Genomic DNA, 26,962 nt, shown 5'->3' with positions numbered 1-26,962 from the left:
ATGGGATATCTTTCCATTTCTTTGAATCATCTTCAATTTCCTTTATCATTGTTTTATTGTTCTTAGGATATAAGTCTTTCACCTCTGAGGTCAAGTTTATGCCTAGGTATTTTAATTATTTTTTGATGTGATTTTGAAAGTTTATTTTTTACACTTTCTCTTTCGGATATGTATTGTTAGTGTAAAGAAATGCAACAGATTTATGTATGTTAATCTTGCATCCTTCTACCTTGCTGAATCCTTTTATCAGTTCTAGTAGTTTTTATGTGGAGTTTTTAGGATTTTCTGTATATAGTATCATGTCATCTGCATATAATGACAATTTTACCTCTTCCCTACCAATTTGGATACATTTTATTTCTTTTTCTTCTCTGATCGCTGTGGTTAGGACTTCCAATACTATGTTAAATAGAAGTGGTGAGAGTGGGTATCCTTATCTTGCTCCAGATTTTAGCAAGAAGGCTTTCAGCTTTTCACCATTGAGTATTATGTTGGCTGTGGGTTGGTCATAAATAGCTTTTATCATGTTGATATATGTATCCTCTATACCCACTTTGGTGAGAATTTTTATCATGAGTGGATGGTGAATTTTGTCAAATTCTTTCTCTGTATCTATTGAGATGATCATGTGATCTTTGCCTTTTCTTTTGTTGATGTGGTGTCATGTATTAAATTTTGAATGAGAGAATTTAACAGCTAAATTGGATCTTCCATCTGTTTCTAGCTGTCACTTTATTAGAAATCATATTGGTTACCAATTTATGTTACCATTGAAGAGACAAAATGTATAATAATAAACTAAACAAACTGTCATATTGATTTTTATAGGGATTCAAGGATATTTCTCTTGAGAGATTTATACATGGTGGAGCCAATGTTACAGGATTCCAGTTAGTAGATTTTAATACACCTATGGTAACCAAATTAATGGATCGCTGGAAGAAACTAGATCAGAGAGAATATCCAGGATCTGAGACACCTCCAAAGGTATTTGTTTTTATCTTATCTATTTTTAGAATTTTTAGTATTTTTTAAAATTTAAGGTAGAAAGCTCATTATGCAGTTTTTCTAGTAATATTTTGCCAGACACAGTGTGGCATAGGGCAGAAATATTTTGTCACTATTTGTCACACAGCCCTTAATAATTTCTAAATTTCTATATTTAAGAGAGGAGTTGTTAGACATTAGTTCAAGTAGTTTACTATATTATATTATATATTATATTATATATATTATATTATGCTATATGATATATTATTTTATTATTTTATTGTTATGCTCTATTATTTTATTATTACTTTGCATATAAATTTCTATATTTAAGAGAGGAGTTGTTAGACATTAGTTCAAGTAGTTTACTATATTATATATTATATTATATATATTATATTATGCTATATGCTATATTATTTTATTATTTTATTGTTATGCTATATTATTTTATTATTACTTTGCATATGAATTTCCATGAAGAAATTGTATGCTTTTAAAAAAAATTTTGTTAGCTAAATATTTCAAATGTGAACAACCACTGGTAGCTATTCCACCCAGATAAAAATATATTTGCAAAGTGATTTACAGTGAGTAAGGAAATTGGGAAATTGGTAGAAATGTAAAATGTATAAGCTTCTGCAAAATTTCTCTTTCAAGTTAACAGTAAAATGGCAGATGATTGTTTAATTTTATGTGACAGACATTGCAGAAGTATGTTATTGGTATCTACAAAGGAAGCTGGTAAATTTCTGATCATAAGCACATTTTTTCTCTCCTGAAAAGATAGATGACTTCCTTAGATATCGTGTAAATAATGGCATAATATTTCTTAAACTCCAACTCCTACATGGTTTTTAATTCTTACATAAAAAGGAATCATCATTTCAACAACTTTTACTAATCTCTCACTGTGTATTCTAGTAAAAAGTTTTCAAATATAATTTGGAAATTCAAGCCTAGAAAACTATGATCTAGGGGTAGAGCACGTCGGTTCTTCCATTTCCTAATTATAAAACTTTCCCTACTATCCATGTCAATTTCTTCTCTGTAATATAGGAATTTGGCTAGTCATAACAATTTCACTACTCTATAGAAGCATGGAATTTCAAAAGAAAGCATTTATTGAGTATCCAATATGCTCAAGCACCGTAGTCCAACCCTCTGATTTTACAGATTAATAAATGCAAGATATTAAATGGTATGTTAATTGGCTGTCCCTGAGTCAAGGACCAGGTTTGTGGAATGCCCAGGACCAAGTCATGGGTTCCCTAAGTCTTAGACAAGTGCATTGTCCACTATATTACACCACTTCTCATGCTTAGATAATACATATGAAAGCATATTAAAAAGCCAAAAAATTTTCAAGTTGTAAACCACCTTCAGGATTAAAAGAAACTTGAGAAGTCTTTTAGTCTTTTTGCCTTCAAGCTGGTTCAGAGAAAAATCATCCCCAAAGCTCAATTATATCAAGTATTAATACACAAGGAAAAAAGTGTAAAGCTTCCTTCTAAACTCATTGGGACAGTTTGCTTTACAGCATATTCCCCTCATTCTGTCATCAGTGTAGGTAGAGACTCCCTTGCCCTTCTCTTCTCTATTTGTATTTCTTCCTTCCTCACATCTTTTTCTCAGCCATTTTTTATCTCAGTATTTTTTCTGTAAACCATCTCTTCAAGTTCTTGTTACCCTTACAGTTTTAGTATCTAGAATGGGCTTCAAACTTCTTGGCAGCGTTTTGCAGCTCCTTGTGACTTTTTTCATTTCAGTGATAATATGTAATAATATGTGTCCACTGTGGTCCTCCTGTCTGGACACACTGGTGTGGTTTGTCCTTCCCTATCTTGCCTTTAGCCTACCACAATGTTTACTATTTGATCATCTCCAACCCCAGACTTATCTATGTCAAAGCTTTGGGCACTTTGTTTTATATATAAATACGTATAATGTTATCATCTTTCACAGTTTTCTTAGCATAATAGTAGGCACCCAGTGGCCTTTTAATAAATAGATATAGCCAGTTCTCATTGTTCATGGTAGTTCCATTCTATAAGGTTGCCATGAACACTGAATGAGTGAATACTGAACACTAACTCCTAGGGGAAATTACAAGGTTAGGTCACAACATTTTTATCAACCAATCAACACGTAACATTTTGTTTTATGTGTGTTTCTGTTTAAAGACATCTTATTTAAGACATTGTCGATAAATTAACATTGAATTCATGGCCAATAGCAGTATAACTCAAGCCAGAACAAAGCTTATCTAACATGTATTTTTTCCATAAGACACATCACAGTTTTCTTGCACTGAGGAACACTAGACAGCCATCTTTTGGGCCATCTTTGTAGTCTTCACCATTCCTAGCCAGTATCTAGCTCTGAGATATGATATGAAATTTAATCCTCACAAGTACCACAGAAGATAGTCATTATTTTGTTTGATTTTGTTCTGCTTCATAGCTGAAAAATGTACAACATATTACCATAAAACTATGAGTAGCAGAATTAGAATTCACCTAGTTCTCAAAACCTAAATTCTTGCCACTGCGCTGTGATTCTGCCAAACTCTATCTTTTTGTATACAAATGTTGATAAACAGAATTCATCCCACCATTCTAATCACTGGTTAAAGCAGTGAATAGCTCTTGGTCAAGACTTAGTTTTACTCTCCTCCAAAATGAAGAGTATGTTTAATAAGAATTTCTAGATACCATCTAGAAATGTGTGCCCATAAATATGATTTCTTGAACTTTAGCACAATAAGACACATGGAAAAGAATGAAATCCTTTAAAAAGGTAAAACCAGTTTAAACTACTGCTTCTTTCCATCTATCAGCTCTATGACCCGTCAAAAGCTTTTGCCACTCTGGTTGAATGTCTGCTTTTCTCTGCTCCACTCTATACGATATCTGTTCTCTTTTCTAGTTCACTTGTTTCATAAAAATGAATGGACTTTTTAAAACATAGCAAGTGCTTTTGCTTTTTTTGGAGTCATATCTCTCAGCTTCTTTCTCCCTATTAGAAAAGCAACAATAGTTTTCTTTTCTTCTTTCTTGATCCTAAAATGCTAGCGTTGCATTTTTTCTCTTGCCCTTTATATCTTTGATAAGTTCTACTTTATTTCTTGTTTTCATTTTCTTGCCATCCAGAAAGATGATTTGATGGCTTTCTCTACTCAAAGTTATGTTGCTCCAGGCAGGGGAGGAGGTATGTCTATTTTTGGCTTAGTACCTTGGTTAAGTACCTTAATTTCCTTCGACCATCCCATTCCAAATATGAGGGTGTATGCTTATCATTAAGTTTATTTTGTCATGTCCTTGAAGAATATATAGCAAGGCTTATAATTTATAAGTCACACATAAGTCTTTCTGATGAAGCTTTAATTAGATTCTCTGCCATTGAAAGGTTCTTTGTTAGAATTTATATTCTTTATCTTATCCATGTTTTAGTCCTTCTCTTCCCAGGAGTGCTGACTGCTATGCTTAGCAGATATATTGCCTAAGTTTACTTTCTATGATTTAAATTTCAAATGATTTTTATTAATTTATAAGCAGCAAATCAGGATCATTTTCCACATTCCATAGCACAAAAGAACCTCTCGTATAGGCTTAGAATGTGTTAATCATATAGAATTGCCCATATGGAATTCCTGAAAGAGATAATGTAGTTTTTTGTTATGATTAGCAGTTGATGCTCTGCCTCACTTCAAGAAAATTGTTCCATATGTTTCATATGTTTAGGAATTTTCTAATCAAACTTTAAAACTGTTCCCTGTTCTTTTTATTTTCAGCTTAAAGAAATCACATTTTCTTCTCAGTTTTTCCTCATTTCCTCTCCTAACCTTAATAATCTTTTCCTGAGGGTTTTGTCTTTCCTCAAAGAGAAGCATGGGACGATCATCAGAAAGCAGATGATCTATACTTCATTTCTCCACTTTATCCTAAGTTACGATAGAAACTTAGAGAAATGACTTAACCTTCCTGAGCACACTCAACAGGCATGGACATAACAATGCTTGTGCTTATTTAGCCATGTGTATACACACTTGTTAAATAAATAGATGTTATTTCTGGCATTCTATATCTGAGTAACAGTAAACATTCCCACTCATTCTTCTGAGAAACTGGACAGAGTTATACACTCCAAGTCAATAAACATATATTAAATCTAAGGGACCCCTGATGGGCATTTGGAGGAGGAAAGAGTGAGACATTCCAGCCCTCCTGGGGTTCAAACACAGCAAGAGATTACAAGATGGATTTTGGAAATACGGCATTCATCCTTTTTTTTTTTATACTTTAGCTGTTTCACTTGAACACAACAAAAAGACGACACCTAGAGGCCTTGCTTCTCCCAGCTGATGGAAAATTGTGCATTAGAAATTCTATTTTTCAGAGTGTGTTTTCTCCTTTTAAAATCACAGTGTTAAGAATTGATATACAGTCTTTGTAATAAAGCAATAATAGAAATTTCTGAAGCTAGAGGCAATTCATTATCAGTAATTTAACTGCCCTTCTGGCAGCATGGTACTTTATGTCATAAACACACAAAAGCCCCAGATTCGTCCCCAATTCTGGTGATTGATAAGAATTTAACATTTACCATTATAATTACTTTCATTTTGTTAGTATACATCTGCTCTGACTTATGATGGAGTCCTTGTGATGGCTGAAACATTCCGAAGTCTTAGGAGACAGAAAATTGATATTTCCAGGAGAGGAAATGCTGGGGATTGTCTGGCAAATCCTGCTGCTCCATGGGGCCAGGGGATTGACATGGAGAGGACGCTCAAACAGGTAACTCACAGTTTTATTTACGTTCAATTTATTTCACAGTCATTTTTCAATGGAGTATTCAAGAAAACAAAATAATCTATCTGTGAATAAATACATATTACAATTGCCATTTTATTATATTGAACCATTTTCATTTCTGAGACATTTCTAAATAGGATACTGGATAGAATACTGATGTTTGTATGATATGTAGATGCTTAGCCAGGATAAGTTGGTTATGCCACAGTAATAAACAACCCCAAGTCTCAGTGGCTTAAAACATCAAAAGAGTATTTCTCACTCACAAACACCAGATTAGTAGGGGCACTCTGTTTATTATAATCACTCAGGGATCCAAGCTGACATAGCAGCTACTATCTTGAATGCTACAAAGGGCAAAGAGCTGTGGGGAGGTTTCTAATTGGCAATTAAATGCTCTGGCACTCATCACATCTGTTTACAACTCACTTGTCAGAAAGAGTCACATAGACCTAGCTAACCAAAAAGGGTGCAAGAAGTACAAGCCTACCTTGGGCCAAGAATGAGGAAGAACCTCAAACATTTGCAAACACTATTAATCTACTAATCTACTAACTACCTCAGTAGGCCTTTATTTATTTACTTTTTTTAACATCTTTATTGGGGTATAATTGCTTTCCAATAGTGTGATAGTTTCTGCTTTATAACAAAGCGAATCAGCTATACATATACATATATCCCCATATCTCCTCCTTCTTGTGTCTCCCTCCCATCCTCCCTATCCCACTGTTCTAGGTGGTCACAAAGCACCGAGCTGATCTCCCTGTGCTATGCAGCTGCTTCCCACTAGCTATCTATTTTACATTTGGTCATGTATATATGTCCATGCCACTCTCTCACTTTGTCCCAGCTTACCCTTCCCCCTCCCCGTGTCCTCAAGTCCATTCTCTATGTCTGCGTCTTTATTCCTGTCCTGCCCCTAGGTTCTTCCAAACCTTTTTTTTTTTTTTTAGATTCCATATATATGTGTTAGCATACAGTATTTGTTATTCTCTTTCTGACTTACTTCACTCTGTATGACAAAGTCTAGGTCCATCCACCTCACCACAAATAACTCAATTTCGTTTCTTTTTATGTCTTAGTAATATTCCATTGTATATAAGTGCCACATCTTCTTTACCCATTCATCTGTTGATGGACACTTAGGTTGCTTCCATGTCCTGACTGTTGTAAATAGTGCTGCAATACACATTGTGGTACTTCACTCTTTTTGAATTATGGTTTTCTCAGGGTATATGCCCAGTAGTGGGATTGCTGGGTTGTATGGTAGTTCTATTTTTAGTTTTTAGAGGAAATTCCATACTGTTCTCCATAGTGGCTGTGTCAATTTACAGTCCCATCAATAGTGCAAAAGGGTTCCCTTTTCACCACACCTTCTTCACCATTTATTGTTTGTAGATTTTTTGATGATGGCCATTCTGACCAGTGTGACGTGATACCTCATTGTAGTTTTGATTTGCATTTCTCTAATGATTAGTGATGTTGAGCATCCTTTCATATGTTTGTTGGCAATCTGTGTATCTTATTTGGAGAAATGTCTATTTAGGTCTTCTGCCCATTTTTGGATTGAGTTGTTTGTTTTTTTTCATATTGAGCTGCATGAGCTTCTTGTAAATTTTGGAGATTGATCCTTTGTCAGTTGCTTCATTTGCAAATATTTTCTCCCATTCTGAGAGTTGTCTTTTCATCTTGTTTGTGGTTTCCTTTGCTGTGCAAAAGCTTTTAAGTTTCATTAGGCCTCATCTGTTTATTTTTATTTTTATTTCCATTACTCTAGGAAATGGGTCAAAAAGGATCTTTCTGTAATTTATGTCATAGCGTGTTCTGCCTATGTATTCCTCTAAGAGTTTTATACTGTCTGGCCTTACATTTAGGTCTTTAATCCATTTTGAGTTTCTTTTTGTGTATGGTGTTAAGGAGTGTTCTAATTTCATTCTTTTACATGTAGCTATCCAGTTTTCTCAGCACCACTTATTGAAGAGGCTGTCTTTTCTCCATTGTATATTCTTGCCTCCTTTATCAAAGATAAGGTGACCATATGTGCATGGGTTTATCTCTGGGCTTTCTATCCTGTTCCATTGATCTATATTTCTGTTTCTGTGACATTACCATACTGTCTTGATTACTGTAGTTTTGTAGTATAGTCTGAAGTCCAGGAGCATGATACTTCCAGCTCTATTCTTCTTTCTCAAGATTGCTTTTGTTATTCAGGGTCTTTTGTGTTTCCATACAAATTGTGAAATTTTATGTTCTAGTTCTGTGAAAAATGCCATTGGTACTTTGATAGGGATTGCATTGAATCTGTAGATTGCTTTGGGTAGTATAGTCACTTTCACAATGTTGATTCTTCCAGTCCAAGAACATGGTCTATCTCTCAATCTGTTTGCATCATCTTAAATTTCTTTCATCAGTGTCACATACTTTTCTGCATAAAGGTCTTTTGTCTCCCTAGGTAGGTTTATTCCTAGGTATTTTATTCTTTCTGTTGCAGTGGTAAATGGGAGTATTTCCTTAATCTCTCTTTCAGATTTTTCATCATTAGTGTATAGGAATGCAAGAGATTTCTGTGCATTAATCATTATTAATTAATTATTATTACTAGTAGTTTTCTGGTAGCATCTTTAGGATTCTCTATGTATAGTATCATGTCATCTGCAAACAGTGACAGTTTTACTTCTTCTTTTCTGATTTGAATTTATTTTATTTCTTTTTGTTCTCTGATTGCTGTGGCTAAAATTTCCAAAACTATGTTGAAAAATAATGGTGAGAGTGGACAAACTTGTCTTGTTCCTGATCTTAGAGGAAATGGTTTCAGTTTTTCACCACTGAGAACATTGTTGGCTGTGGGTTTGTCATATATGGCTGTTATTATGTTGACATAAGTTCCCTCTATGCCTACTTTCTAGAGAGCTTTTATCATAAATGGTATTGAATTTTGTCAAAAGCTTTTTCTGCATCTATTGAGATGATCATATGGTTTCTCTCCTTCAATTTGTTAATATGGTATATCACATTGATTGATTTGCATATATTGAAGAATCCTTGCATTCCTGAGATAAACCCCACTTGATCATGATGTATGATCCTTTTCATGAGCTGTTGGATTCTGTTTGTTAGTATTTTGTTGAGGATTTTTGCATCTATGTTCATCAGTGATATTGGCCTGTAGTTTTCTTTCTTTGTGACATCTTTGTCTGGTTTTGGTATCAGGGTGATGGTGGCCTTGTAGAATGAGTTTGGGAGTGTTCCTCCCTCTGCAATATTTTGGAAGAGTTTGAGAAGGATAGGTGTTGGCTCCTCTAAATGTTTGATAGAATTTACCTGTGAAGCCATCTGGTCCTGGGCTTTTGTTTGTTGGAAGATTTTTAATCACAGTCTCAATTTCAGTGCTTGTGATTGGTCTGTTTATATTTTCTATTTCTTCCTGGTTCAATCTCAGAAGATTGTGCTTTTCTAAGATTTGTCCATTTCTTCCAGGTTGTCCATTTTATTGGCATATAGTTGCTTGTAGTAATCGCTCATGATCCTTTATATTCCTGCAGTGTCAGTTGTTACTTCTCCTTTTTCATTTCTAATTCTATGGATTTGAGTCTTCTCCCTTTTTTTCTTGATGAGTCTGGCTAACGGTTTATCAATTTTGTTTATCCTCTCAAAGAGGCAGCTTTTAGTTTTATTGATCTTTGCTATCGTTTCCTTCATTTCTTTTTCATTTATTTCTAATCTGTTCTTTATGATTTCTTTCCTTCTGCTAACTTTGGGGTTTGTTTTGTTCTTCTTTCTCTAATTGCTTTAGGTGTAAGGTTAGGTTGTTTATTTGAGATGTTTCTTGTTTCTTGAGGTAGGATTATATTGCTGTAAACTTCCCGCTTAGAACTGCTTTTGCTGCATCCCATAGGTTTTGGGTCATCGTGTTTTCACTGTCATTTGTTTCTAGGTATTTTTTGATTCCCTCTTTGTTTTTTTTCAGTTATCACTTGGTTATTTAGTAGCGTATTGTTTAACCTCCATGTATTTTTATTTTTTACAGATTTTTTCCTGTAATTGATATCTAGTCTCATAGTGTTGTATCGGGAAAGATACTTGGTATGACTTCAATTTTCTTAAATTTATCAAAGCTTGATTTGTGACTTAAGATATGATCTATCCTGGAGAATGTTCCATGTGCACTTGAGGAGAAAATGTAATCTGCTGTTTTCAGATGGAATGACCTATAAATATCAATTAAATCTAACTGGTCTATTTTGTCATTTAAAGCTTGTATTTCCTTATTAATTTTCTGTGTGGGTGATCTGTCCATTGGTGTAAGTGAGGTGTTAAAGTCACCCACTATTATTGTGTTACTGTCAATTTTCTCTTTTATAGCTGTTAGCATTTGCCTTATGTATTGAGGTACTCCTATGGTGGGTGCATATATATTTATAATTGTTATATCTTCTTCTTGGATTAATCCCATGCTCATTTTGTGGTGTCCTTCCTTGTCTCTTGCAACATTCTTTATTTTAAAGTCTATTTTATCTGATATGAGTATTGCTACTCCAGCTTTCTTTTGATTTCCATTTGCATGGAATATCTTTTTCCATCCCCTCACTTTCAGTCTGTATGTGTCCCTAAGTCTGAAGTGGGTCTCTTGTAAACAGCATATATATGGGTCTTATTTTTGTATCCATTCAGCCAGGCTACGTCTTTTGGTTGGAGCTTTTAATCCATTTACATTTAAGGTAGTTATCGATATATATGTTCCTATTACCATTTTCTCAATTGTTTTGGGTTTGTTATTGTAGGTCTTTTCCTTCTTTTGTGTGTACTGCCTAGAGAAGTTCCTTTAGCATTTGTTGTAGAGCTGGTTTGGTGGTGCTAAATTCTCTTAGATTTTGCTGGTCTGTAAAGGTTTTAATTTCTCCGTCAAACCTGAATGAGATCCTTGCTGGATAGAGTGATCTTGGTTGTAGGTTATTCCCTTTCATCACTTTAAATATGTCTTGCCACTCCCTCTGGCTTGAAGCGTTTCTGCTGAAAGATCAGCTGTTACCTTTATGGGGATTCCCTTGTATGTTATTTGTTGTTTTGCACTTGCTGCTTGTAATATTTTTTCTTTGTATTTAATTTTTTTAGTTTGATTAATAGGTGCCTTGGCTTTTTCTCCTTGGATTTATCCTGTATGTGACTCTCTTTGCTTCCTGAACTTGACTATTTCCTTACCCATATTAGGGAAGTTTTCAACTATAATCTCTTCAAATATTTTCTCAGTCCCTTTCTTTTTCTCTTCTTCTGGCACCTGTATAATTCAAATGTTGGTGCATTTAATTTTGTCCCAGAGGTCTCTGAGACAATTGTTGTCCTCAATTCTTTTCATTCTTTTTTCTTTATTCTGCTCTGCAATAGTTATTTCCACTATTTTATCTTCCAGGTCACTTCTTCAGCCTCAGTTATTCTGCTATTGATTCCTTCTAGAGAATTTTTAATTTCATTTATTGTTTTGTTCATTGTTTGTTTGCTCTTTAGTTCTTCTAGGTCCTTGTTAAACATTTTTTGTATTTTCTCCATTCTATTTCCAAGATATTGGATCAGCTTTTCTATCATTACTCTGAATTCTTTTTCAGGTAGACTGCCTATTTCATCTTCATTTGTTTAGTCTGGTGAGTTTTTACCTTGCTCCTTCCTCTGCTGTGTATTCCTCTGTCTTCTTGTTTTGCTTAACTTACTCTGATGGGTTCTCCTTTTCGCAGGCTGCAGGTTCATAGTTCCCATTGTTTTTGGTGTCGTCTCCCAGTGGGTAAGGATGGTTCAGTGGGTTGTGTAGGCTTCCTGGTGGAGTGAACTGCTGCCTGTGTTCTGGTACATGAGGCTGGATCTTGTCTTTCAGGTGGGCAAGTCTGCTTCTGGTTGTTTGTTGTAGGGCGTCTGTGACCTTATTATGATTTGAGGCAGCCTCTCTGCTAATAGGTGGTGTTGTGTTCCTGTCTTGCTACTTGTTTGGCATAGGGTGTCCAGCACTGTAGCTTGCTGGTCATTGAGTGGAACTGTGTCTTTGCATTGAGATGGAGGTCTCTGGGAGAGCTTTCACTGTTTGATATTACGTGGAGCTGGGAGGTCTCTGGTGGACCAGTGTCTTGAATTCGGCTCTCCCACCTCAGGGGCACAGGCCTGACACCCAACCGGAGCACAAAGACAGTCAGCTATATGGCTCAGAAGAAAAGGGAGAAAAAAGAAAGAAAGAAGGAAAAATATAAAATAACGTTATTAAAATAAATTTTTTAAAAATTATTAAAAATTAAAAAATTAAAAAGTAATAATAAAAAAAGAAAGAAAGAAGAGAGCAACCAAACCAAAAAACAAATCCACTAATTATAACAAATGCTAAAAACTGTACAAAAAAAAAAAAATAGGGACAGACAGAACCCTAGGACAAATGGTAAAAGCAAAGCTCTACAGACAAAATCACACACAGAACCATACACATACACACTCACAAAAAGAGAAAAAGGAAATATATATATATATTTTAAAAAAAAGAGGAAGAGAGCCAACTTTAAAAAAAAAGAGGAAGAGAGCAACCAAATCAATAAGCAAATCTACCAGTGATAATAAACTCTAAATACTAAACTAAGATAAACGTAAGACCAGAAACAAATTAGATGCAGAAAGCAAACCCCAAGTCTGCTGTTGCTCCCAAAGTCCACCGCTTCAATTTTGGGATGATTCGGTGTCTATTCAGGTATTCCAGAGATGCAGGGTACATCAAGTTGATTGTGGAGATTTAATCCGCTACTCCTGAGGCTGTTGGGTGAAATTTCCTTTTCTCTTCTTTGTTTGCACAGCTCCTGGGGTTCAGCTTTGGATTTGGCCCTGCCTCTGCATGTAGGTCACCAGAGGGTGTCTGTTCTTTGCTCAGACAGGATGGGGTTAAAGAAGCAGCTGATTGGGGGCTCTGGCTCACTCAGGCTGGGGGAAGGGAGGGGTACGGAATGCGGAGCCATTCTGCGGCAGCAGAGGCCGGCGTGGCATTGCAACAGCCTGAGGCTTACCATGTGTTCTCCTGGGGAAGTTGTCCCTGGATCACGGAACCCCGGCAGTGGTGAGCTGAACAGGCTCCGGGAGGGGAGGTGTGGATAGTGACCTGTACTTGCACACAGACTTCTTGGTGGCTGCTGCAGCAGCCTTAGCATTTTATGCCCATCTCTGGTGTCTGCTCTGATAGGTGTGGCTCACGCCCGTCTCTGGAGCTTGCTTAGGCAGTGCTCTGAATCCCCTCTCCTTGCGCACCCCGAAACAATATTTTCTTGCCTCTTAGGCAGTTACAGACATTTTCCCAGGCTCCCTGTGAAACCAGCTGTGGTGCACTAGCCCTCTTCAGGCTGTGTTCACGAAACAAACCCCAGTCCTCTCCCTGGGATCTGGACTCCGAAGCCAGATCCTCAGCTCCCAGACCCCACCTGTCCTGGTGGGTGAACAGACAAGCCTCTCAGGCTGGTGAGTGCTGTTTGGCACTGATCCTCTGTGTGGGACTCTCTCTGCTTTGCCCTCTGCACCCCTGTTGCTGCGCTCTCCTCCGTGGCTCTGAAGCTTCCACCCCGCCACCCCCCGTCTCCGACAGTGAAGGTGCTTCCTAGTGTGTGGAAAGTTTTCCTCCTTCACAGCTCCCTCCCAGAGGTGCAGGTCCTGTCCCTATTCTTTTGTCTCTGTTTTTTCTTTTTTGTTTTGTCCTACTCAGTTACATGGGGGAGTTTCTTGCCTTTGGGAAGTCTGAGGTCTTCTGCCAGCATTCAGTAGGTGTTCTCTAGGAGTTTTTCCACATGTAGATGTATTTCTAATGTATTTGTGGGGAGGAAGGTGATCTCCACATCTTATTCCTCCACAATATTGAAGGTCTCTTCTCAGTAGATCTCTAAATTGCCTGTAACCTTGGATTAAGTATTTGTTTATTTTAGTCTTTTATAGTTAATACTAACACTATTTTTCAAGTGATTAATGTGATATGTGTGTATTTTTAGTACTACATCTTAAATGTTCTGAAATGCCATGGGTTCAGAATGTAAGTTAAGTATAAATGAATTAAAAGGATATTTGGAATAAAGTACACTCGAATATATTCAAAAATATGTTTATTTTTCTGGATTTCTTTTTCTTTTTTTTTTTTTTAGACCCAATCATAGGTTTATTTTAAATTCTGATTCCAAGTTATAGTATTAAGTTTAGTGACTGTTTATTGAGAGCCTACTAACAGCTCGACACTGCACTCAGCATTTTTTTTTTTTAACATCTTTATTGGAGTACAATTGCTTTACAATGGTGTGTTAGTTTCTGCTTTATAACAAAGTGAATCAGTTATACATATACATATGTTCCCATATCTCTTCCCTCTTGCATCTCCCTCTCTCCCACCCTCCCTATCCCACCCCTCTAGGTGGTCACAAAGCTCCGAGCTGATCTCCCTGTGCTATGTGGATGCTTCCCACTAGCTATCTATTTTACATTTGGTAGTGTATATATGTCTGTGCCACTCTCTCACCCTGTCACATCTTACCCCTCCCCCTCCCCATATCCTCAAGTCCATTCTCTACTAGGTCTGTGTCTTTATTCCCATCTTGCCACTAGGTTCTTCATGACCTTTATTTTCCCTTAGATTCCATATATATGTGTTAGCATACTGTATTTGTTTTTCTCTTTCTGACTTACTTCACTCTGTATGACAGACTCTAACTCCATCCACCTCGCTACAAATACTTCCATTTCATTTCTTTTTATGGCTGAGTAATATTCCATTGTATATATGTGCCACATCTTCTTTATCCATTCATCTGATGATGGACACTTAGGTTGCTTCCATGTCCTGGCTATTGTAAATAGAGCTGCAATGACCATTTTGGTACATGACTCTTTTTGAATTATGGTTTTCTCAGGGTATATGCCCAGTAGTGGGATTGCTGGGTCATATGGTAGTTCTATTTTTAGGTTTTTAAAGGAACGTCCATACTGTTCTCCATAGTGGCTGTATCCATTTACATTCCCATCAACAGTGCAAGAGTGTTCCCTTTTCACCACACCCTCTCCCGCATTTATTGTTTCTAGATTTTTTGATGATGGCCATTCTGACCGCTGTGAGATGATATCTCATTGTAGTTTTGATTTGCATTTCTCTAATGATTAATGATGTTGAGCATTCTTTCATGTGTCTGTTGGCCATCTGTATATCTTCTTTGGAGAAATGTCTATTTAGGTTTTCTGCCCATTTTTGGATTGGGTTGTTTGTTTGTTTTTTGTTGTTATTGAGCTGCATGAGCTGCTTGTAATTCTTGGAGATTAATCATTTGTCAGTTGCTTCATTTGCAAATAATTTCTCCCATTCTGGGGGTTGTCTTTTGGTCTTGTTTATGGTTTCCTTTGCTGTGCAAAAGCTTTGAAGTTTCATTAGGTCCCATTTGTTTATTTGTGTTTTTATTTCCATTTCTCTAGGAGCTGGGTCAAAAAGCATCTTGCTGTGATTTATGTCATAGAGTGCTCTGCCTATGTTTTCCTCTAAGAGCTTGACAGTGTCTGGCCTTACACTTAGGTCTTTAATCCATTTTGAGTTTATTTTTGTGTATGGTGTCAGGGAGTGTTCTAATTTCATACTTTTACATGTACCTGTCCAGTTTTCCCAGCACCACTTATTGAAGAGGCTGTCTTTTCTCCACTGTATATGCTTGCCTCCTTTATCAAAGATAAGGTGACCATATGTGTGTGGGTTTATCTCTGGGCTTTCTATCCTGTTCCATTGATCTATATTTCTGTTTTTGTGCCAGTACCAAACTGCCTTGATTACTGTAGCTTTGTAGTATAGTCTGAAGTCAGGGAGCCTGATTCCTCCAGCTCCATTTTTCGTTCTCAAGATTGTTTTGGCTATTCGGGGTCTTTTGTGTTTCCATACAAATTGTGAAATTTTTTGTTCTAGTTCTGTGAAAAATGCCAGTGGTAGTTTGATAGGGATTGCATTGAATCTGTAGATTGCTTACGGTAGTAGAGTCATTTTCACAATGTTGATTTTTCCAATCCAAGAACATGGTATATCTCTCCATCTATTTGTATCATCTTTAATTTCTTTCATCAGTGTCTTATAATTTTCTGCATACAGGTCTTCTGTCTCCTTAGGTAGGTTTATTCCTAGATATTTTATTCTTTTTGTTGTAATGGTAAACGGGAGTGTTTTCTTAATTTAACTTTCAGATTTTTCATCATTAGTGTATAGAAATGCAAGAGATTTCTGTGCATTAATTTTGTATCCTGCTACTTTACCAAATTCATTGATTAGCTCTAGTAGTTTTCTGGTAGCATCTTTAGGATTCTCTATGTATAGTATCATGTCATCTGCAAACAGTGACAGCTTTACTTCTTCTTTTCCGATTTGGATTCCTTTTATTTCTTTTTCTTCTCTGATTGCTGTGGCTAACACTTCCAAAACTATGTTGAATAATAGTGGTGAGAGTGGGCAACCTTGTCTTGTTCCTGATCTTAGTGGAAATGGTTTCAGTTTTTCATCATTGAGGACAATGTTGGCTGTGGGTTTGTCATATATGGCCTTTATTATGTTGAGGAAGTTCCCTTTATGCCTACTTTCTGCAGGGCTTTTATCATAAATGGGTGTTGAATTTTGTCAAAAGCTTTCTCTGCATCTATTGAGATGATCATGTGGTTTTTCTCCTTCAATTTGTTAATATGATGTATCACGTTGATTCATTTGTGTATATTGAAGAATCCTTGCATTCCTGGAATAAACCCCACTTGATCATGGTGTATGATCCTTTCAATGTGCTGTCGGATTCTGTTTTTTACTATTTTGTTGAGGATTTTTGCATCTATGTTCATCAGTGATATTGGCCTGCAGTTTTCTTTCTTTGTGACATCCTTGCCTGGTTTTGGTATCAGTGTGATGGTGGCCTCGTAGAATGAGCTGGGGAGTGTTCCTCCCTCTACAATATTTTGGAAGAGTTTGAGAAGGATAGATGTTAGCTCTTCTCTAAATGTTTGATAGAATTCGCCTGTGAAGCCATCTTCTCCTGGGCTTTTGTTTGTTGGAAGATTTTTAATCACAGTTTCAATTTCAGTGCTTGTGATTGGTCAGTTCATATTTTCTATTTCTTCCTGGTTCAGTCTCAGCAGGTTGTGCATTTCTAAGAATCTGTCCGTTTCTTCCAGGTTGTCCATTTTATTGGCATAGAGTTGCTTGTAGTAATCTCTCATGATCGTTTGTATTTCTGCAGTGTCAGTGGTTACTTCTCCTTTTTCATTTCTAATTCTATTGATTTGAGTCTTCTCCCTTTTTCTCTTGATGAATCTGGTTAATGGTTTATCAATTTTGTTTATCTTCTCAAAGAGGCAGCTTTTAGTTTTATTGATCTTTGCTATTGTCTCCTTCATTTCTTTTTCATTTATTTCTGATCTGATCTTTATGATTTCTTTCCCTCTGCTAGCTTTTGGGTATTTTTTTTCTTCTTTCTCTAATTGCTTTTGGTGCAAGGTTAGGTTGTTTATTCGAGATGTTTCCTGTTTCTTGAGGTAGGCTTGTATTGCTATAAACTTCCCTCTTAGCACTGCTTTTTCTGCATCCCATAGGTTTTGGGTCATCGTGTCTCCATTGTCATTTGTTTCTAGGTATTTTTTGATTTCCCCTTTGATTTCTTCAGTGATCACTTCGTTATTAAGTAGTGTATTGTGTAGCCTCCATGTGTTTGTATTTTTTGCAGATCTTTTCCTTTAATTGATATCTAGTCTCATAGCGTTGTGGTCGGAAAGATACTTGATAGGATTTCAATTTTCTTAAATTTACTAAGGCTTGATTTGTGACCCAAGATATGATCTATCCTGGAGAATGTTCCATGAGCACTTGAGAAAAATGTGTATTCTGTTGTTTTTGGGTGGAATGTCCTATAAATATCAATTAAGTCCATCTTGTTTAATGTATCATTTAAATCTTGTGTTTCCTTATTTATTTTCATTTTGGATGATCTGTCCATTGGTGAAAGTGGGTTGTTAAAGTCCCCTACTATGATTGTGTTGCTGTCGATTTCCCCTTTTATGGCTGTTAGTATTTGCCTTATGTATTGAGGTGCTCCTATGTTGGGTGCATAAATATTTACAATTGTTATACCTTCCTCTTGGATCGATCCCTTGATCATTATATAGTGTCCTTCTTTGTCTCTTGCAATAGTCTTTATTTTAAAGTCTATTTTGTCTGATATGAGAATTGCTCCTCCAGCTTTCTTTTGATTTCCATTTGCATGGAATATCTTTTTCCATCCCCTCACTTTCAGTCTGTATGTGTCTCTAGGTCTGAAGTGGGTCTCTTGTAGACAGCATATATATGGGTCTTGTTTTTGTATCCATTCAGCCAGTCTGTGTCTTTTGGTGGGAGCATTTAATCCATTTACATTTAAGGTAGTTATTGATATGTATGTTCCTATTCCCATTTTCTTAAATGTTTTGGGTTTGTTATTGTAGGTGTTTTCCTTCTCTTGTGTTTCTTGCCTCAAGAAGTTCCTTTAGCATTTGTTGTAAAGCTGGTTTGATGGTGCTGAACTCTCTCAGCTTTTGCTTGTCTGTAAAGGTTTTAATTTCTCCATCAAATCTGAATGAGATCCTTGCTGGGTAGAGTAACCTTGGTTGTAGGTTTTTCTCCTTCATGACTTTAAGTATATCCTGCCACTCCCTTCTGGCTTGCAGAGTTTCTGCTGAAAGATCAGCTGTTAACCTTATGGGGATTCCCTTGTGTGTTATTTGTTGTTTTTCCCTTGCTGCTTTTAATATGTTTTCTTTATATTTAATTTTGGATAGTTTGATTAATATGTGTCTTGGCGTGTTTCCCCTTGGATTTATCCTGTATGGGACTCTCTGTGCTTCCAGGACTTGATTAACTATTTCCTTTCCCATATTAGGGAAGTTTTCAACTATAATCTCTTCAAATATTTTCTCAGTCCCTTTTTCTTTCTCTTCTTCTTCTGGGACCCTTATAATTCGAATGTTGGTGCATTTAATGTTGTCCCAGAGGTCTCTGAGACTGTCCTCAGTTCTTTTCATTCTTTTTTCTTTATTCTGCTCTGCAGTAGTTATTTCCACCATTTTATCTTCCAGGTCACTTATCCGTTCTTCTGCCTCAGTTATTCTGCTATTGATCCCGTCTAGGGTTATTTTAATTTCATTTATTTGTTTTTCATCATTGCTTGGTTCCTCTTTAGTTCTTCTACGTCCTTGTTAAATGTTTCTTGCATTTTGTCTATTCTATTTCCAACATTTTGGATCATCCTTACTATCATTATTCTGAATTCTATTTCAGGTAGACTACCTATTTCCTCTTCATTTGTTAGGTCTGGTGTGTTTTGACCCTGCTCCTTCACCTGCTGTGTGTTTTTCTGTCTTCTCATTTTGCTTATCTTACTGTGTTTGGGGTCTCCTTTTCACAGGCTGCAGGTTCGTAGTTCCCGTTGTTTTTGGTGTCTGTCCCCAGTGGCTAAGGTTGGTTCAGTGGGTTGTGTAGGCTTCCTGGTGGAGGGGACTAGTGTCTGTGTTCTGGTGGATGAGGCTGGATCTTGTCTTTCTGGTGGGCACGTCCACGTCTGTTGGTGTGTTTTGAGGTGTCTGTGGCCTTATTATGATTTTAGGCAGCCCCTCTGCTAATGGATGGGGCTGTGTTCCTGTCTTGCTAGTTGTTTGGCATAGGGTGTCCAGCACTGTAGCTGGCTGGTCGTTGAGTGAAGGTGGGTCTTGATGTTGAGATGGAGCTCTCTGAGAGATTTTCGCTGTTCGGTATTACGTGGAGCTGGGAGGTCTCTTGTGGACCAGTGTCCTGAAGTTGGCTCTCCCACCTCAGAGGCACACCCCTGATGCCTGGCTGGAGCACCAAGAGCCTTTCATTCACATGGCTCAGAGTAAAAGGGAGAATAAATAGAAAGAAAGAAAGAGGGTAAAATAAAATAAAATAAAATAAAGCTATTATAAAGCAAAGCTATACAGACAAAATCTCACCCAGAAGCATACACATATACACTCACAAAAAAAGGAAAAGGGGAAAAATTAATATTTCCTGCTCCCAAAGTCCACTCCTGAATTTGGGATGATTCATTGTCTATTCAGGTATTCAACAGATGCAGGCACATCAAGTTGTCTGTGGAGTTTTAATCCGGTGCTTCTGAGGCTGCTGGGAGAGATTTCCCTTTCTCTTCTTTGTTCGCACAGCTCCCGGGGTTCAGCTTTGGATTTGGACCCGCCTCTACATGTAGGTCGCCTGAGAGCGTCTGTTCCCCGCCCAGACAGAACGGGGTTAAAGGAGCAGCTGCTTCGGGGGCTCTGGCTCACTCAGGCGGGGGGGAGGGAAGGATACGGATGTGGGGCGAGCCTGCGGCAGCAGAGGCCGGCGTGACGTTGCACCAGCCTGAGGCGCGCCGTGCGTTCTCCCGGGGAAGTTGTCCCCAGATCACAGGAGCCTGGCCGTGGCGGGCTACACCGGCTCCCAGGAGGGGCGGTGTGGAGAGTGACCTGTGCTCGCACACAGGCTTTTTGGTGGCGGCGGCAGCAGCCTTAGCGTCTCATGCCCATCTCTGGGGTCCGCACTGATAGCCGTGGCTTGCGCCCATCTCTGGAGTTCGTTTAGGCGGTGCTCTGAATCCCCTCTCCTTGCGCGCCGCGAAACAAAGAGGCAAGAAAAAGTTTCTTGCCTCTTTGGCAGCTGCAGACTTTTTCCCAGACTCCCTCCCAGCTAACTGTGGTGCGCTAACCCCTTCAGGCTGTGTTCACACCGCCAACCCCAGTCCTCTCCCTGCGATCCGACCGAAGCCCGAGCCTCAGCTCCCAGCCCCCACCCGCCCCGGCGGGTGAGCAGACAAGCCTCTCGGGCTGGTGAGTGCTGCTCGGCACCAATCCTCTGTGCGGGAATCTCTCCTCTTTGCCCTCCGCACCCCTGTGGCGGTGCTCTCCTCCGTGCCTCTGAAGCTTCCCTCCTCTGCCACCCGCAGTCTCTGCCTGCAATGGGGCTTCCTAATGTGTGGAAACCTTTCCTCCTTCACGGCTCCGTCCCACTGGTGCAGGTCCCGTCCCTATTCTTTTGTCTCTGTTATTTCTTTTTTCTTTTGCCCTACCCAAGTACGTGGGGATTTTCTTGCCTTTTGGGAGGTCTGACGCCTTCTGCCAGTGTTCAGTGGGTGTTCTGTAGGAGCAGTTCCACGTGTAGATGTATTTCTGATGTACTTGTGGGAAGGAAGGTGATCTCCGCTTCTTACTCTTCCGCCATCTTGCCCCGAGTCCTTCTGGATTTCTTATATCTTAATTTTAATATTAGCGAGGAGAAATATGATATGATGTGGTTATCGGGGCTATTTAATCTGTTATGTGGATATGCAGATAAAACAGAAAAGTAACTATAAAACAAACCATATTTCCATTCCTATAAACAATATTTCAATATCAAGGAAGTATTCTGTTAGTTACAATGGGAACTTCATAATAAAAAATAAATAAAACATGTTCATCTTCCAAATACATAACATATTATATATTACTTTGATATTCCTCTTTCAGGTTCTATCCCAGTAGCTCAAATACCCCGTGGTTTTTTAGCGAGTTGCTTATAATTTATAGTTCCATACCCATGTGTAGTCATAAGCCTAGCAGATGAGTCAAGATTTCTGTAATTAAAATGGCAAGTGATTACATGTGTGGATTTTCTTTTTCATTCATAGGTTCAAATTCAAGGGCTGACAGGGAATGTTCAGTTTGACCACTATGGACGTAGGGTCAATTACACAATGGATGTGTTTGAGCTAAAGAGCACAGGACCTAGAAAGGTGAGCCACACTTCTACTGTTTTCTTAGTTTTCATTTGACATTTTTAAAGCTTTATAGGTAAAAGGTAGCTGAATAGTCTACATTTTTTTAAAATTGTGAATATGGTTGACCCTTGAACAAAGTGGGAGCTAGGGTCTCTGACCCTCCACGCAGTCAAAAATCCAGGTCTAAATTTTAGTGGGCCCTCCATATATGTGGTTCCTCCATAGCTGCTGTTCCACATCCGAGGATTCAACCAACCACAGATCGTATAGTACTGTAGTATTTACTATGAAAAGAATCCGTGTAAAAGTGGACCTGAGCAGTTCAAACCTGTGTTGATTAAGGGTCAACTGCGCTTACAAATAATACTTTCTTGATAATTCATGCTGAAATAAATTCTTGTGTCCTATGACTGATATTTAGTGGTGTACCAAAGCTGAAATGAACTAATTTACATGCTGTTTATATCCTTTATCCAAAATAGAAGCAATTTTTTTAAAAGCTTAGCAAAAAAATCCCACAGAAGCCATAATGTACTCTTCAGGAAAACACACAATGTAGGTAAGAGACTTACTCACTTGCATGTAGTCATTTATGAAACTATTAGAGAGAGAACAAAGAAGACTACTTCTAATGGATGGGCATATTTAGAACAGGCTAAATGTTCCTGAAGTAAGCAAGTAAACATTCAAATGAGCAAAGAAAAGAGGAGATGGAAGATAATATTGTTAAGATTATTGTTAGCTTGTAGAGGGAGAGAAACACCTAAGAACATCAACTGAGGAACCAGGGAGGTTGTTCAGGAAGCTGCTGATGAAAGACTTTTGGATTCAGAAGGTAACTCTGCGAGTCTTCTTATGATGTGACTAAGCATAGTTTTCCCAATGTCCAAAAAGTACTTTATATAATAGAACAATGTAATTCCACCACAGTAATTGGCTATAAACATTTTATACTTAACACATATAATCTTTTAACATTCTTTTCTCTAGCATTAGCTAGGATGCTCAAGGAAAGACATGCTCAACTTACTTTATCTAAAAACTCTATTTGTTTCAACACTTGGCTGTTTAAAAAAACTTTCCCAAATATACTTTCCTTTGTTAGTATAATAATGATAGTTACAATTCATGAAATGCCTGCTATGTCCCAACCACTGGACTTGGTGTAATTTAATCCTCACAATAAGCCTGTAACGGAGTACTATTATCTCCCTTTTTCTAGTGAGAAAGTTACAGTGCAATAGGCTATGGTTACTTGTCTAAGGCCTACAAGTGAAAAAACAAAGATTTTTATTTCAGATATGTCTGACTCCAGAACCTTTCTACCCAGTACCCTGCCTGAGTAGACTCTGCTCTAAAGGAGTTTATTTTCTAGTAGCATAGAATATAGTAGCATAGAATATAGTAAGTTCCATACGACAGTTAAAGAGAAAGCATGTGGAAAGTCTAAAGAGGAAGAGATGACTTCCAGCTGGAGGAAATCAAAGAAGGCTGCATGGCAGAGATATAAAGTTAGTCATGAATTTAGTTTGGATAGGTAGAAATGGTAGAGGCAAGAACCCAAGGACAGGCTGGAGGCAGGATAATTAAAGTCATACATGGAAGATGGCAAAGTCTTTCCAAGATGTGTTTTGCTCCAGTCTGTCATAGCATGTGCTTCTGCATATGTGTGAGGAGAGATTTGGAGCTTCCTTGCAAACCACCTCTAGCTTTTCAGCCTTTTAGTGGCATCTCCTTTAGTGCAGGCTGCCAGCTAATACAGGGTAGGCAGGACCCTATTTGATCCAGATCAGGTAAGGGCAGGAGATGGAATAACAGCTTGAAAGCCAAGCTGTATGATGGGCTCTTTTAAGGGTACTACCCGAAGAAAGGAACTGACATGCTCCCAAGAAGAAATTTAGGAGGTCCCATGTAAACACCAATTTTACCCACTCTGTCAGCACTCAGCCAGCAACAAGAAAGAAAGAATCCCGTTCTAAGCAAAGTCCCTCTGCTAGCTGTGGAGCAGACAGAATATTCCATAAGCCCTTAAAAACATTGGCTAACTGGTGACCAGCCTGCCACAAACCAGACTCTGCAAAATTAGCCATTTAAGTAGAACCTTTCTAAAATGCAAAAGACAATTCCATATTTCACAAAACAGTAAGTACAAAAAGTAAAATGATCTCTTTATAAAAGAAAGAATAATGGAAAAAGGAAGCTGGTGGTAACTAGTGGTAACATCAAGTGGGCTATTTACAGCACTGAATCTTTTCATGGCCTATTGAAACATGATGGTAACAAAAATTAAGGTTTTTAGAGGAGAAAGTTAAAGAATAAGTTGGAAAAGTGATGAACAGTACATCTTCACACTCAGCTGACATTTGTCTAAGACTCTTAAAAAGAAATATGAAGTGTGAAATGGTGTAGACTCATCCATCTTTGTTTTTCTTGGGCACTCTGTCAGGAATATTAAACTTAAAAATTAACTACCATGAGAAACACTCTGCTGGTGAGACTTGGCAATACGTCTGAAAAGCGAGCAACCATTCTTTTAAATTGAACACTTGCCAGTAAGAGAGCTGTCTTTGAAAATAGATCAGAGAGTTAACCCATCAGTCTGTCTGACTTCCGTAACAGGGAAACTGAGTGAGAGTCTCATTAAGCAGAAGCCACAAAGCTCTTTCTGAAGTCTCAGCTCCTAAGTATGGTGGAATCTTCTTGCCATTCCAGTGATCTCTCAAGAATGCTCTAAAACCAGGCTTGCATGGTTTCAGGAATTCTTAATCATAAAAATTGTATTTATTGAGAGCAGGTTATACACCAGACACAGTAAAGGGAAATTGATGTGCGTTTTAATATTTAATCCTTACAGCAACCTGAAAGTAAGATGTATTTTTCTCATTTTATAGAAGAGAAAAGTAAGGCTCAGAGAAACTAAGTAACCTGCTTAGGGATGTTAAACTAGAAAGAGATGGAGCTGGGGTGGAGACTAAGCCTCATCTAGCTTCAAAGCTACTCTCTTAACTGCTACAAAATATTATCAGTCCCAGGACCCATAACTTTTCCCTTGAGGGTTAGTATGAGAATTAAGCCATATCTTTCAGGACAGGTCTGGTCAAATCAGCTCTCCCAAGAACGAACTTTGAGTAGAACAGAGGCTTCTCATAGCCCCTCAATCTCTACACAATCCCTACATTGCAGGCAAAGTCCACCATAAATATGGAGATATTTACTCATATATTATATTATGGTTATATTTGTGCACAATTCACCTTTAGGAATCCAAAGAAGACAAATACTTCCCTGACATTTCCTGCCAGTTTAGCAATTTAAATGCTTCCATATTTTTGCTTTAACATTACAAAACTATTTTTCACCGAGTTTCTGTCTCTAGGAAAACAGTGCCTCTTTCCCTGTCTAATTAAATGAGATCAGGCATGGGAAGTGTCCCTAGTAAATTATAAAATGTTGTGAAAAATTAGCGAGAAAAACTCTATCTCATATGAAGTTCTAGGTACAAACTTTAATATTCCTTTCTTTAAGAAGTGACCCTTATATCACTGTTCACCCCATACTGTCCTACTTCCCCAAAAGTCCATGGCCCACATGAGATCTATGCACAAACCATGGCTCCATATCACAAACCATGGTTTTCTTTTTCACCAGAATTTCAAGTAGATATAAGGCAAATAGATACAGCTGGGTAAAATTTTGCTTATTATTTTAATTTGCCAGTACTTCTAAATCATTTATCTTTGGGTGGGGGGAGATAGTCCTGAACCCACAGGTTGTTCTTAACTGCAAAATGTGAAGGTCTTGTCAACATCCGAAGACTCTCCAGAATGTGTCCCAGATCTGTAGTTTTTCTGTTATGGGAACTCATTAATAAAGAAAAATTGCTTTCCCAGAAAATGGGCTGCTGAGATCTGGAAGGTGGCTGCATCTTAACGGAGTAGTAAACTGTGAAACCTATTTTTATGTTGCATAACTGTCATGTGGAAAGGAAAACTAACAGGAAGCAACTATGTTTTTTAAGTTATTTTTTAAGTACATGTAGGAATTGAAGAGAGGATAGGCCTCAAAGTCATACTTGTTTTGTTTTAATTAAATTTTTCACTGACTTATTAAATAAATGTTAGCTATAAATAAATTCATATGGGCAATTGAAAATAATTGCTGAATTGATTTATACTCATAATTTTGGATCAAACTAAGCAATATAGCAAACCATATTAATGAAAATTCTTTTTTATGTCTATTCTGTTATTGAAATTTGTGAATAATATAGTGTCTCTTTCTGATATGCTAATGCTTACTTTATTTTAAAATGATCACAAATACAAACATGACAGTTAAGAACTTGGAGGAAGCAAGAGAGACTTTCAAAACATATTGGGACAAATAGCGATTACAGACCAGTGAGCAATTACATATATTTTATTGGAAATATGAGTTTTATCAACTGCATCCAGAAATTCAAGAAAGAAGTTTGGCAAGCATTAAACGAACACCCATTTTGGGAGTTTACGTAGCATAATAGTAAAGTATATGGACTTGTAATTGCACCTACCTTTACATTTGCTAAACTTTATAAATTGTATAAACTTTAAGATGCATATATTTTTTAAACAGCATTCATTATAGTGTCTGCCAGAGAGCAAGTAGGCAAGAAATGGTAGCCATTAGTATTACTTAATGGTCTGCATGATAAAAAGGACCTTAAATTTCCTTTAGGACCCCACTTAGTTACATTGTAAAGTGTTTAACTAATTACTTCATATATTTTATGGAAAGGAGTTTGTTCCACATCTAAATGAGAAGTAATATAAGGATTTAAAATGAAAAAATTTAAAAATTTCAAAAGTGGAAATATTAAGTAATCATTAATATTAACATCTGATGTATTTAGCATTTAAAAATGGTGAGACTAGTGGCTAGGTTATGTGAAACCAAAAACTATTTCTATATTGCTTTAAAAATACACAAGTCTTTTTTTCTTGAAAACATCTTGTATGTATACCCTATGTAAATCTGACTATTCCCTTTACCATAAAACCTGTAACATTATTGATAAAATCATGTAAATTAATTACAGAAGGTGCCAATCAATCAATCTCACTACAAGAGGATCAACACAAATGGTATTCCATCTGTATCCACCTTCTTTTTTGAACCTATCCATTCCCAATGTCTTGGCTACTCCATGATTGTAAATTGCAAAGTTGTCAAATGTATAACTAGGCAGTATCATAAACATCAGGAAAACTGGCTCATTATCAATTAAGAAAACTTCCAAACGCATTACTGTGTGCTTTATAAATTTGTTTTGTTTGCTTATTTATTAATACCTCTCATTGCTCTGATAAGAACTAAAGAAAA

General features: G+C 37.3%; 1 protein-coding gene across 3 annotated transcripts in view; it reads left to right on the top strand.

The window, feature by feature from the left end:
- Positions 1–26,962, top strand: part of GRIA4 (glutamate ionotropic receptor AMPA type subunit 4) — a 526,394-nt gene that overhangs the window by 430,815 nt on the left and 68,617 nt on the right. For all 3 annotated transcript variants that reach the window (XM_068554257.1, XM_068554258.1, XM_068554259.1), the window contains exons 6-8: positions 829–987; positions 5,622–5,789; positions 21,512–21,616. In XM_068554257.1, coding sequence (XP_068410358.1) covers positions 829–987; positions 5,622–5,789; positions 21,512–21,616 — 432 coding nt within the window. The remainder of the gene's footprint in view (positions 1–828; positions 988–5,621; positions 5,790–21,511; positions 21,617–26,962) is intronic.

Source organism: Eschrichtius robustus, chromosome 11, assembly GCF_028021215.1.
Source record: "Eschrichtius robustus isolate mEscRob2 chromosome 11, mEscRob2.pri, whole genome shotgun sequence".
NCBI lineage: Eukaryota > Metazoa > Chordata > Mammalia > Artiodactyla > Eschrichtiidae > Eschrichtius > Eschrichtius robustus.
The sequence above is the reverse complement of the archived record's forward strand: the minus strand, read 5'-3'. Positions and strand labels throughout refer to the sequence as shown.